General features: G+C 45.8%; 1 protein-coding gene across 1 annotated transcript in view; it reads left to right on the top strand.

The window, feature by feature from the left end:
* Positions 1–2,307: 2,307 nt before the first annotated feature.
* LOC143825135 (transmembrane protease serine 9-like) overlaps positions 2,308–13,168 on the top strand; it is a 36,823-nt gene continuing 25,962 nt past the window's right edge. Inside the window, exons 1-8 of the mRNA XM_077313159.1 lie at positions 2,308–3,592; positions 4,416–4,523; positions 5,037–5,201; positions 6,116–6,136; positions 7,637–7,799; positions 9,302–9,573; positions 10,187–10,356; positions 11,845–12,080. Coding sequence (XP_077169274.1) covers positions 5,144–5,201; positions 6,116–6,136; positions 7,637–7,799; positions 9,302–9,573; positions 10,187–10,356; positions 11,845–12,080 — 920 coding nt within the window. The 5' untranslated portion in view covers positions 2,308–3,592; positions 4,416–4,523; positions 5,037–5,143. The remainder of the gene's footprint in view (positions 3,593–4,415; positions 4,524–5,036; positions 5,202–6,115; positions 6,137–7,636; positions 7,800–9,301; positions 9,574–10,186; positions 10,357–11,844; positions 12,081–13,168) is intronic.

Genomic DNA, 13,168 nt, shown 5'->3' with positions numbered 1-13,168 from the left:
CCGTGATCCACAGAGTGAGGAGCACTTTCACTTTACCATACTGGCTTTCTCTAGTTCATGGGTGGCCAAACTGTGGGTCTCCAGAGGTCCATGGTCTACAATTCCCATGAGCCCCTGTCACCTGAGTGCTGGCTGAATGCTGAATGGACACCTGGAGAGCCACAGTTTGCCCCCCTCCCCTCCGCTCTCCTTGAACAGCTCTGACTTTACTGCCTGTCAGAACGTGCATTTTAAGATTCAAAACTACAGCGCACTCCTCTTTCGTGCACACACCCAGGCAATAAATAGTTGCTCCAACCGCAGGTGTTATAAAGTCACAGCTAGTTTCTCGTAAGTACAAGCAGACTTAACAGTGAGATCAAACATTCTAGTAAACATCCTTTAGGTCAGGGGTAGTCAACCTGTGGCCCTCCAGATGTCCATGGACTACAATTCCCATGAGCCCCTGCCAGCGTTTGCTGGCAGGGGCTCTTGGGAATTGTAGTCCATGGACATCTGGAGGACCACAGGTTGACTACCCCTGCTTTAGGGAACTGTTCTGGCCCATTGACTTATGCCATCTGCTTTGGAGGTCCGGAAAGGTTATTGTAGCATAAGTGGATGCAGCATTTGGCAGGGAAGGAAGAGGCTAGGTGGTAGAATCTAGCATCCCTCGTTCCATCATTTAAATGGCGGTGAATTCAGAAAATCACAGGCTCAATCCCCAGCATGCCACATAAAGGGGAAAGGACTGAAGAAAAGTTATGGCTGCCAGAAATGCAAATTTGGAGCTTCCCCTTTAGGTTTCTGCAAATTCCATCCGGGGGAGAGGGGGGGGGATCACGTTTTTGGGGGGATTCACAAACATGGAGTGTGTTCAACGCTGCACCCAAATCTGGAGATTTTAGTGTAAAAGTAACAAAATTTCACAGAGCTTTATGGGTGCTGCCGCAGAGTTTTTAATCACTGTGGAAAAGGCTGTGTTTTGTCTCTTCTGGTAACACCGTACAGCTTCTCAACCTGTTGATGAAGCAGATCATTCGCCCTTCCTCCATTTCATCTCCGCAACCCTTCCAGGTACTTCAGGCTTAAAGAACATGACTGGGCCAAAGTCACTCAGAAATAGGGTTGCCAACTCCAGGTTGGGGAGTTCCAGGAGCTTGGAGAGGGTGGGATTTGGGGTGGGTAATTCCAAGAGAACTCCGGGCCCTGCCTGGAGATTGACAACCCAGCCCAGCAAGCTTCATGGTTATGTCGGGGTGTCCCAGATGCTAGCCCAAGACCCTACCCACTACAGCACACGCTGCAAGAGATGTTGAGGCGAAACCTAGATTTGCCAGCCTATTATCAAATGACCTTTCTCTTCCCTCTTTCATTCACATCCAGAAGCTAGGGCATGAATTAATGGTTTATTTATTAAGGACAAAGGACAACACACAGTAAGCTGGTATTTTAAGCTACCTGTTTCTGGGGGGCTTCCCCGTTCTCCAGGGGGTTCCCCTCTGAATGGTGAGGGAGATCTATATTTCTAAAAATTCACTCTGTCAGAGCAAAAACACTCTGCACATGCTGAGTCACACTCTTTCCAGTTTAAAAAAAAATCAGAAGGAAGTCTTTGAGCTCAAACCAGGAAGCGAGCGCATATTATTTCAAGTGATTAATATGTAACATGATCTTATTGAAATAATCAGTTTCTGTTTTTATAGATGGCTTTCTTCCCCTCTGCTTCTCGGAAACGTACAGCCTTCCGTGGAATCTTTTCAGAAGGTTCCAGAGAGAGAGAGGCAAAGGTAGGATGAAATAATGAAGCCATCTTCTTCTGTTTGGGAAGGCATGAGCAGGTTCGGTTGGAAGAAATCGTTGTCAGTAGTGTTGGTCTGAAAGAAGGTTCCCTTAAAAGATCTTACGAGGATTATGTTCGGGATTTTGAGTTGCTAAAACTGTAACTCTAGGGGAGGGACTAAAATGTCACCGAAAGTTGATTTAATGAGAGTCCTTCTTTGAAACCTAATTCTCTCCAACGGAAACTTTATAGCTTCCGAGAGTTTGTGGTCTAAAGGTTAAATACCTACTTTGCGTTGACTATTAAGCTGCTGAATTGATCCAAAGCCAAGGAAGGGGAAGGAACACATGTCAACCAAAAGAGCTTCCTCAACTCATCGCGGCAAGGGGGAAATTTGAGGAATGGATGACAGATTCTGTTTCGAACTTTCAGGGAAAGCAGTTCTACTGAGTGCTTAAAGCAAAAGGCGGTGTAGACAGGATTCTGGGGTGGGTGAGGTTTTCCTGCTAGGAACAGAAATGACCAATTATTGTTGGTAACCCATGTCAATGTACAAGAAGGCCTTATGTTCTGTTCCCCTGAGTTTACGGGCAATACTGGAGCAGTGGGTTCTTCAACATTTAGTGCATTGGTGCAGATTATCAGATTCCCATGTGCTCACCATGGTGTTTACTGGTGGTACCTGCCTATATTCTGGCCATGTGGCATACTACCCCTCGCATTGAACTGACATGCAAGAACTTTGCTTAGTGCTGGTCCTGTGTGCCTGGCTTTCTCCTTTGCCTCTCCCTTCTTGCACAAGGAATCCCACTTGTTTGTTTGTTTGTTTATTTGATTTATTAATTTGATTTATTTGATTTATTGCCCACCACCCCCATACAATGGCTCGTGGCGGGTTACAATGTCCTCATTAAAAATCCCGTTAAAATCCCCATTAAAAGGACAGATTGATACAATATAAAATGTAAAATACACAGCAACAGGCGATAAATAAAACAAGCCCCACACCCAAGACTGATACCCACTATCGGGGAGGAGAGAGGACCTAGCTGGCAATGCCCAGGTGCAACACCAGCCCAGGGGCTATACTTACAAACATAACACCATGCCCTACAATGTGCAGGGGGTGCCGGGAAACAGAATTTGGAAACAAACAGATCTAAGCAGATCTAAGCTGACAGCAAGAGAGGGGGAGCAAACTCAACCCCAAAATCTTCCAAGTTGTGTCTACAGGGTCAAGCTACAACAGATTAAAAAACTAAAATATTAATTATGTAGCGTGCACATATAAAATGCAAAACATTAGTGATCTGAACACCATGGATTCCTCCTCATGTTGCCTGTACTTAGAGTACTTCGATCTGCTATGGAATTTCCAGTGGCTCTCAGTGTGTGTAACATCAACCGGTAGATAGAGACCAGGGCTTTATATATAAGAAATTCTTTGCCTAATAACACAGTTTTAATGCATTTTATCTGTACATATTCTGCATCCTGGTCAAGTATCATAATAAAACAAATCTGTATGGGCTTAACGACACAGCATAGAAGAGAACAAGACCTGCTTGTAAAAAATATATAATATTCCATGAATGTGTGATATGTTTATTTAATGCATTTGTGACCACTGAAGAAGTCTGTAGAAGCCGAAACATGCCTGGTTTCATGTGATTCATAGGAAATATTCATCAGCCAGGAATGTTTATAATTGTACAATCTGATGGTCAGACCTTGAATGTTTTTAATTTTACATGTGCACACTTTATAATAAATATTTTATTTTTTTATTATCGACCCTTCTGACATCAACACAAGCAGATCTACTCAGAAGTATGTACCATTTTAGTCAATGGTGGCTTGCTCCCAGGAAAGTGTTCTCAGTATTACAGTCTTTGTTTTTCCATCCACAAGCTGGGATTCTGAATCGGAATGCAACTCCGAATTTCTTGTCCCGTAGCCAGAAATGTAGCAGTAAAAGGGAGAGATGTATGCTAAAGGGAAAGGGTCACAGTTTCCTAGATCTTAGACTTTTGACTGGACCTGATGATGTCGTGGTGGGTCCCGTGATTTCATGTGGCAGAATGTGATAATGTCGTACTTGCTGACAGAGCAATTAATACAGTGAGGCTGCATAACCTGATTAAAGATCAGCCTTTTTCAAACAGTGGAGGATCCCCTAAAATATTTTTAAACTTTGAGGAAATTTGGAAGTGGTGACCTTCTCCTTCAGAGAGATGGCCATGGAAGTATAATGCGGGGGCCAGCCAATCAACCGATCGATCATTTACTGTTTCTGTGGTGGAGAAAGTAACTAGGCCTGTAGACCAACAGGAGAAGTGGCCTCTGATGTCATCTAGTGATGTCGTCAGCCATCCAAACTTCTTGGAAATGCCACAGAACCCCCTGGGAGCTTTCATGTAACCCTAATTGGGAATCCCTGGTGTCGATATGAGTCTATTCAAGAATTACCATACTTGATAGGGCAACATAGACACAGAGACACGTTATTAACAACATCTCTAGCTAAGAGAGAGAGAGAGACTGTGGCACTTCTGAGAAGAAGAAGGAAATGGAGACAGACAAGGAATGATACTTAACAGAGGAAAAGGTCCTGATCTCCCTATCCTAATTGTCTTCTTGCTGTCCCCCGCAGGGTCTTCTCTTCTTCTTTGTAACCCAGACATTCCCTGCTCCATCTTCCAACCCTTCTGAAAATAGCCAGTCATGGGCCTGGAGGGCGTGGTAAGGGGAGGGGCCCCAGGTGGGTGTGTCCACGGCTCAGCCTCCTAACCCAATTTGGCAGGATGGTGCCATTTCTGGGGTTTCTCGAAGCCTGAAGAATGTTTCAGTGGTTTCCCAATGGTAAAAAAGAAAGGCTGGTCTAGAGAATCTGAAGGAGAAATGGATCACGAAAATCCCATGTTCAGTCTCTGGACACAAAGTGGGAATAACGGGGCGGGGGGGAACTTGGTGGAGCTGCCACCTTTTTCCTAGAAGGGTTCCTATGAATTTACCAAACGAAATTTCAGAGACTGAATTTTTTCTAGACTCCCCGAATTGATTTTTTCCCCTCTTGTTTTAATGGGACAGGGATGCTACCCTCCCCCCTTCTAAAAGATGGGTCAGTGCTAGAAATCAGAAGAGAAGGGAGGATTCTGGGGTTCTGCTGGCATCTCAAGAGTGCAGGGATCAAGGGGTACCGGCTGCTCTTGCATTTTGAAGGCGGAGGAAATTCCAGCAGCCCTACCCTAGCGATACAATATTTATAATGCAGGTTAACGAATGACACACGGCAGATCAGCACCAGTTTCCGGGATATGGTTAGAGCGGAGCAGCTGAGAAAGACTCCTCAGAAGGATTAGAGAAGCAGGAGGGGGCATCATGTCCATCGCACCCCGTTTCCTGGCCGTGGGAGTGCTTCTGCTGGCTGGCCTACAAGGTGATGGGTACTGGGGTAGGGTCAACGAAAGATGGGAGCCTCATTCTTCGATTCTTTTCTCACTTGGGGGAGGCATAAATAATGGAGGGGTGGAGTAGAAGAGAGGACTTAAATCCAGGATGGAGTAGAAAGTTTCATGTGGAAACAAAGGGACCTCTTTCTTGTCCCAAAGCCCTGAGATCCTAACATTTAAAGGGAAATGATTGGTAGCTAGAAGGCTACATTCATTACAGCATTTCTGCTCAGTAGTCGGAAGTCCCATAACCTTGGATTTCATTTCTAAAAGATAGTGTGGAGGCCTCCAGGAAGATCTGTGTTTCTGCTGCGGTCCTTTCCCCCCAATCCCAAACATCTGAGTGGCCAATCCCATTGTCAGCCTTCCATGGAGAAGCCCAAGAATAGAAAACGACAGAAGTGGGAAGTTAGCTGCTGACCATTTGACAAGTTGGATTGTTACACTCAGATTCCACAGTGGGTTCTGCAATGAAAGAACAACCCCTCCCCTCCCAAAAAAAGCACAAGGGGATTGAATCACTGTATGAATCTTGAAAATAGTTGGAAACTGGGGTAGCCAATGGCTGCCGGGTAATTTCCCGGGTAATTAGGGGGAACAGCCAGGGAAAGGCAGAGTTTGAGAGCAGGGGGAGTTCAGTGGGGTGTAACGCCATAGGGTGTGACCCAGACTCCGAGGCAGCCATCTTGTGTGTGGGAACTGAGCTCTATAGCCTCGAGATCAGCTGTAATACTAAGAATCTCCAAGCCTGACATTATTGGTACCCACATTAATTGAAATATACTCAAAGCCTATTATCCAAGAATCTGTTTTTTTACAAAAGTAGCCGTTCCCTTTTGCTTGTTCTTCAGTGTTTTGAGTCTCCACTGACATGTCTTTTCTCTTTTGTTTTTCCCCTCAGGTGCTGCGTGCTCAGAAGCAGGTAGGAAGACGAACAGACTGGAGGGAACTTTTACACAGAGATTTAACAAGCTGGGGAGGGGGGGGGGTGATGGCTTGAGCAGGAGTGTTTGGGAAACTGGTGTGGCCAAGCATTTGCATGTGAGTTCAAAGGTAGCAGCTGAAAGAGCAGTAAAAGTCCATTTCAGTTTCATTGGGAGTTTCTCTTCTGGAAAGCAATTCTGACGGGATGGCAGAAATTGCCCTGACTGGGTCATTGGAAGCATTCGTCCTCTTCAGTTTTCCAGGTGGGGCCAGTGAAGTAATGTTTAGTTTATCAGATTACAGTTCTGGGGACCTGGGTTCCATAGCATCATGGAATCATATTGTTGGAAGGGATCTCCTAGGTCATCTAGTCCAACCCCCTGCACTATGCAGGATACTCACAACCCTATTGCTTATCCACTGTAACTGGCCACCCCCTTAAGCCTTCACAGAATCAGCCTCTCCGTCAGATGGCTATCTAGGCTCTGTTTAAAAATCTCCAAAGATGGAGAACCCACCACCTCCCGAGGAAGCCTGTTCCACTGAGAAACCGCTCTGACTCTCAGAAACTTCTTCCGGATGTTGAGACGGAATTTCTTTTGAATTAATTTCATCCCATTCGTTCTGGTCTGTCCCTCTGGGGCAAGAGAGAACAACTCTGCTCCATCCTCTACATGGCAGCCTTTTAAATACTTGAAGTACTTAAAATATTCCATTTGGGGATAGCTGGGAAGCCAAAGAATGAGCTGCACAAATAGATATTTTTAAATGTAACAAATATTTATTACACAAAGTGCACGAATTCAACACATTAAAAATATAGTCATCATAATTTTAAAATATCACATTTCTAACTGCACATGGAATAGACCAACAGAATGGACCAAACACGTTTCAACCCTGAAGGGTCTTCCTCGGTGGTCAAATCGTTATGAGAAATGCACTCGTGCATAAAATCACAAACACGGACAGTTTTCTTCCTCCCATGTTTTTGCGAACTACAACTTTTCTACTCAAAAGGACTGATTAGCTGTTTTAGCAAAGAATTATCCTACGGCATCATATGGATTAATTGGGATATTATTACTAATTTGCCACAATTTGCTTTTGCCTCACATCTCCACAGTTATGATCAGGGGTAGTCAAACTGCGGCCCTCCAGATGTCCATGGACTACAATTCCCAGGAGCCCTTGCCAGCATTCGCTGGCGAATGCTGGCAAGGGCTCCTGGGAATTGTAGTCCATGGACATCTGGAGGGCCGCAGTTTGACTACCCCTGGTTATGATGGTTGTTCATTTAGTCTGACGAAGAGTGCATGCACTCGAAAGCTCACGCCTTGAATAAATCCTTGTTGGTCTTAAAGGTGCCATGGGACTCAATTTTTGTTGTGTCTTGTAACAGTTCCCTTCCTTACTTGATGCCATCTGCCCTGCTTCATCCTCCCTTCACACACACACACACACACACACACAAACACTCCTCTGCTTTGCCTTTCAGTCTGTGGGAAGAAAGGGTCCTCAACACGCATCGTTGGGGGGCAGGCGGCCGAGGTAGGAGAATGGACCTGGCAGGTCAGCCTCCAGCTATCAGGCAAGCCCTACTGCGGAGGCTCCCTCATAGCCGAGGAATGGGTGCTGACAGCAGCTCACTGCTTGACTGGGTGAGTATCTGATGCAGACCACGAATCCTAGGGTGGGCAGCGACCGGTTAGGAAATACCTGCAGATTAGGGGGGTGGCACCCGAGGAGGGAGGGAAGGGAGAACCGTTGCCCAGATATCAGCTGTAAGACTGGATTACTGCAACTTGCTCTATGAGGGGCTACCCTTGGCCGTGATTCGGAAATTACAACTGGTACAAAATGCCACGGCCCAGGTCCTTATGAGGACCTCACGGAGGGCTCCTATTCGACCTGCCCTCCAGCAGCTTCATCGGTTGCTGGTGGAGCTCCAGATGGGGCTTCCAGCTCTGGGTTGGGAAATACCTGGAGAGAACTCAGTGGAGTATAACGCTATGGAGTCCACCCTCCAGAGCAACCATTTTCCCAAAGGGAACTCATCTTTGTTGCCTGTAGATGAGCTGCATTCCAGGAGGTCCCAAGGTCCCACCTGGGGACTGGCCTTTCTAGCTCTAAAGCAGGTTCAAGGTTTTGATACTGACCTTTAAAGCCCTATGCAGACTGGACCCTGTCTATCTGAGGGCCACTTCTCCCAGCATGTTCCCCACCCTGCAAATATTAACTTGCTGGCGATCCCTGGTCCCAAAGATGTTCACTTGGCCTCAACCAGAGCCAGGACACTCTTCTACCAGGCTGAAGCTATGGTGGTCTGAATTCAGACAGGCCTCCTTATTCTTTTGTTATTGTAAACTGCCCCAAGCCCACTTTCAGAAAGGAGCAGTATAAAAATCTGTTCCACTTAATATTTCTGGGAAAGGCTAGGAGGGGGAGCTGGTCTCATGGCTTAAGTGCCACTCAGCACTTAACACCTACTCTGGGTGGCTGTCCCGCCCCTGAGTGCCTCCTCCTCCAACCAGCTTGCCTGTCTGTCCAGCGGCCAGCCAATCGCCTTCCATCCCTCACCCCTCACCACCCCCTCCTCCTTCCACTTCCCTCCGAGGCTCGGAGGCTGCGGATCCCTGCTGCATAAGAGCTGCCCCTAATGGTGAGTCCCCTAACATCTCCCTGCAGCCTTTCCAGGTCCTGGAGGGACGGAGACCATCCACAGAGTTCTTCCAACCCATGCTCCCAATCTAGTGCCCATTGTATTCCTGAATGCAACGAGCTATGTCCCTAGTCAAACTAGAAATCAATATATCTGAGGAGATCTCCAACTACCAGCTGCAGTTAGCAATCCTGTGGAGTAGGGATTTGAACCTCAGTCTCCACGGTCCTTTTCCATGCTAGCTGTCAATTCAAATTTAGGGATGAAAGGCCCAGGAGTGTAAACTTGAAAACGGTAATCATCTCATAGATCTCCCAGGTGTCTACCCATGATGACACTCTGACAAAATCCATTGTTCTTTTGGGCATCCTCAGGAAGGAACTCAAGGTGAAGACGTTTTTAAGCGCCACAAGAGAGGATCAGAGCTCCCAGAAATTCCAAGTCTAGCTGGCCAAGCATCCTTCATCCATTATATTTTTACCTTTGTTATCTCACTTTCAGGAGAATTGAGGAATATGTGGTGGTGGTGGGAGCCTACGAGCTTCAAAATCCTTTCATAGGAGATCCAAAAACATTCACCGTAAGCAACATCATCTCCCACCCAGATTACACTGGCTATGACGGCTCCATGGGGGACATTGGCCTAGTGAAACTTTCGTCGTCTGTAACATTCACCAACGACATCGGTCCCATCTGCCTGCCAGAGTCTTCTGTGCAGTTCCCTGATGGAACAAAGTGTTGGGTCACTGGATGGGGACGGATCCAGGATGGAGGTAAGGAGATGTTTGGGGAAGGGGCCCTGGGGGGGGGCGGTTTCAGAAGATGAAGTTTCTTTCATACAGCTCACCGACAAGTCATTGTAGAGTACATAAAGCGCCCAAATAATTATGAGAACTTATTATTTTTAGGATGACAAAAACAATCTAAAGGGATCTGATGGGAAATATCAATTAATCAGTTAACAGTCCCTTTCTTGCAGGCTGCCACGAAATTCTGATGCGTGCCCTGCCTCATCTGCCTTTGTACATGGGCTTGGTTTAACCCTCACAAGAATATTGCAATACAGGCCACCTTGGGCCTAGTCTGCACACATAGCGTAATGCACTTTCAATGTGCCTTGGCAGCTGGATTTTCCTGTGCAGAACAGGAAAATCTACTTCTAAAGTGGATTGAAAGTGCATTATCCTATGTGTGCAGACTAGGCCTTGGTGTAGTGGTTAGGGGCTCTAACTTCTAATCTGCAGACCAATTTGTCTCCTGCCTATTCATGAGGATCACAGGAACTGGGATTTTCTTCAGCTCTCATTCAAAAACAGACAGACACACTCCGTCTCCTCTTTGTTCCATGGGTGCAAAGGTCTCCCATTGTTTTTTTTTTCCTGACAGTGAACTTGCCTCCGCCACAAATCCTCCAGGAAGTAGAGGTGCCAATCATCAGCAGAGATGCCTGCAATGCCCTCTTCAGCAAAGCTCCGGTGCCTGACCTCGGACCCGATCCAGTCAAGGAAGATATGATTTGTGCTGGGTATGCAGAAGGTGGAAAGGACTCCTGCCAGGTAGGAGGCACCATAACTTGCAGGGCTTTTGTCTGGCGTGAGATAGGATGTCAGTTTGGTGAGTTGGCGGAGCAGGGGCCATACTGGTTACAGCCTCACAGTGTGGGATGGACCCTACATTGTTGCCATAACTCAACAATATTGTTACTGGTTTCTTGCCAGCAGTGATGTACCATTGATGTCAGCTGACAAGGAACCGCCTTCTTCTTTTTCAAAATGGCAGTGGGAAATGGAGGAGGCAGCCAATAAGCTGCTTTGGGGTGGGCAAACACAGCAGGGTCGCTATATTCCCCTAGCCCCCAATCCAGGATGCCTGATGTGAATATTGCTTGCTAATTATGGACCTTTTTGGGGGGGTTGCATTATTTCCCAGGTACGTTTTGTTTGCTCCTTCACCCCAAAGTTGAGGATAGGGTAGTATACCTCTTTGGATATCCCTGTTACTGTGTCCTCACTTTTATGAAGTGAGGTGTTGGAATATATTAAGGGTTTATTATTAGAGTTGCTAACTTTGGATTGGGAAATATTTGGAGACTTTGGGAGTGGAGCCAGAAGTGGGCAGGATTTGGAGCGAGGAAGGACCTCAATGGGATATAATTACTCTCCAAAACAGCCATTTTCTCCAGGGGAACTGATCTCTGTCACCTAGAAATGAACTGTAAAACTGGGAAATCCCCAGAAAACTGCTCAGGGTAACCTAGCCTGCAGGCCAGTTCTTCCCAACCTGGGTCTAGTTGAACTTCAAGATTCTCCTACGCTCCAAAGAGGGGAAATTATTCTGAATAATAATGAATGGAGAGATTTCATCATTTATGTTTCAAGTTATCCATGTGGGTTTTTTTTTAAATGCACACCTCGCCTTTCCAGCAGATGATCGAAGTAGTTGAAGTAGGACAAAAATTAATATAAAATAAAATGTAATTATACCACCCCCTAAAATCCAGACAAAATCCAAACCAGCATAACCAGCTTGGTATTGGTAAAGACTGTCCGGTTAAAATCAACCCTGAGCCTGGGTGTATAAACAGCTTTCATCCAATACCTAAAAAAAAAAAAAACATAATCAAGGCTCAGATGACTGTTTGGGGAACAGTATATCCCAGAATGTTTAAAGAGGTCGATAGAAGTAATTCTCACAACAGCCCTGTACGGTTTGCCCACTTTATCATCTCAGTGTAGCAAAACTGAAGGTAAGAGAAACAAATAAATAGGAAGCTAATCCCAATAAGGTCCTCCTAGGATGTTCTCCTCAGATCTCAGAAGCTGAACAGGGTTGGCCTGACTCATATTTGCAGGAGAGACCACCAAAGGTCAGTAGAGTTGTGAGATGGAGGTAGGCAATGGCAACCCAGCTCTGAAAGTCTCTTGACTTGAAAATCTCACAGGAGGTTGACATAACTTTCCATCAGCACCAATTCCAACAGGTGTCCCAAATCTGATTTCAGTATCTTCCCACAAACAAATGCTGGCTTCTGTCTTTCTCCACAGGGTGACTCTGGAGGACCCTTGGTTTGTCCAAATGGTGAAGGCTGGGTTTTGGCTGGGGTCGTAAGCTGGGGAGAGGGCTGTGCTGAAGCCAACCACCCTGGCGTCTACACCCTCTTGCCTTACTATGCGGACTGGATCTCTACAAATATACCCAACATCACCTTGGTAGGTGATGGCGGACCACCAATGACTTTGACTCTGCAGCTATTCCTGGCGTGTCTCACATTTGCTCTCCTGTGAGATGCTCATTTCACTGGCATTAACCTGACAACACACCCAAAGGAATGAATTTCTTCAAGGTGCCAGCATTTCGCTACGGCCCAAATCACCATGCACAATGGGAAGCTTACGCCCACATCTGTCTGATTACTTCAAGCATGCGACCCATTCTGATTGGTTTAAAGCCATCTCCTGTGACTTGACCAGAACAATCTTGTGAACTGTCCTTTGGAAAAGATGCTGAGAATTCATCTCCTCTTGAAATTTCTCAGCTAGGGAACTTTGGTTGGGAACTGGAACATGAAGGAAATGTTGGGGTCAAATTTCAGATTATGTAAAAGAACCATGATCGGATCTTCTGGGGTGTTTTTTTAAAACTTTGGGGAAAAGAGCTGTAAAGGGATGATTTGGGTTGGTGTCACAGCACTGAGGAAGGGGAGGTCATCCCTTAATTTTTTTCTGCACAACTCCCCCCCCCCCCATCCTAGCTCCTGTTGACCATGAGGAGAAAAATATAGGATAAGTACACATCCTGTCTTTTTACCCTAGTAGAGCGAGTGGCACAGAGCTTTCTATCTGGAAGATGTCATGAGCAGGAAGTTTAATACCCATGATGCAATGATTCAACTACTTTTTGGGGTCAAAAAAAGTGGTAAGAAATCTAATCATAGATGTCCCATATAACACACAATTTGACACTTGCGTGTCCCCCAAAATAACATTTATATTGGATTTTCTAAAATTCCTGGCCAGTGGATATAACTGATAAATACAGCTGATACCTCAGAACTTGTGATCGATCCAGAGCTTTGAATTTTGGGGCAAACTATTAGGGAGAGTATTTGATTCGATCTGTCATTCATGAGACTTCAAATCCAGCAAAATGGTTCGGTTCTTCACATGCACCATTTTTATTTCCTTCGAACAACGTTTTATCACACCAGTCTTTTCGTGCTTTGAGTCACTGGATGACTCAGCAGTCATGGCAATTTTCTTTGAATTGCCCTTCAACGGACAGTGTTGGAAGGGAAACCCAGAAAGATTAAAGGCTGTTCAAAAGGGACTTCCCATCAAATTATAATTTACCTCTCGGTGTCTTTGGGGA

The sequence above is a fragment of the Paroedura picta genome, chromosome 16 (genome assembly GCF_049243985.1).
Source record: "Paroedura picta isolate Pp20150507F chromosome 16, Ppicta_v3.0, whole genome shotgun sequence".
Taxonomy (NCBI): domain Eukaryota; kingdom Metazoa; phylum Chordata; class Lepidosauria; order Squamata; family Gekkonidae; genus Paroedura; species Paroedura picta.
The sequence above is the reverse complement of the archived record's forward strand: the minus strand, read 5'-3'. Positions and strand labels throughout refer to the sequence as shown.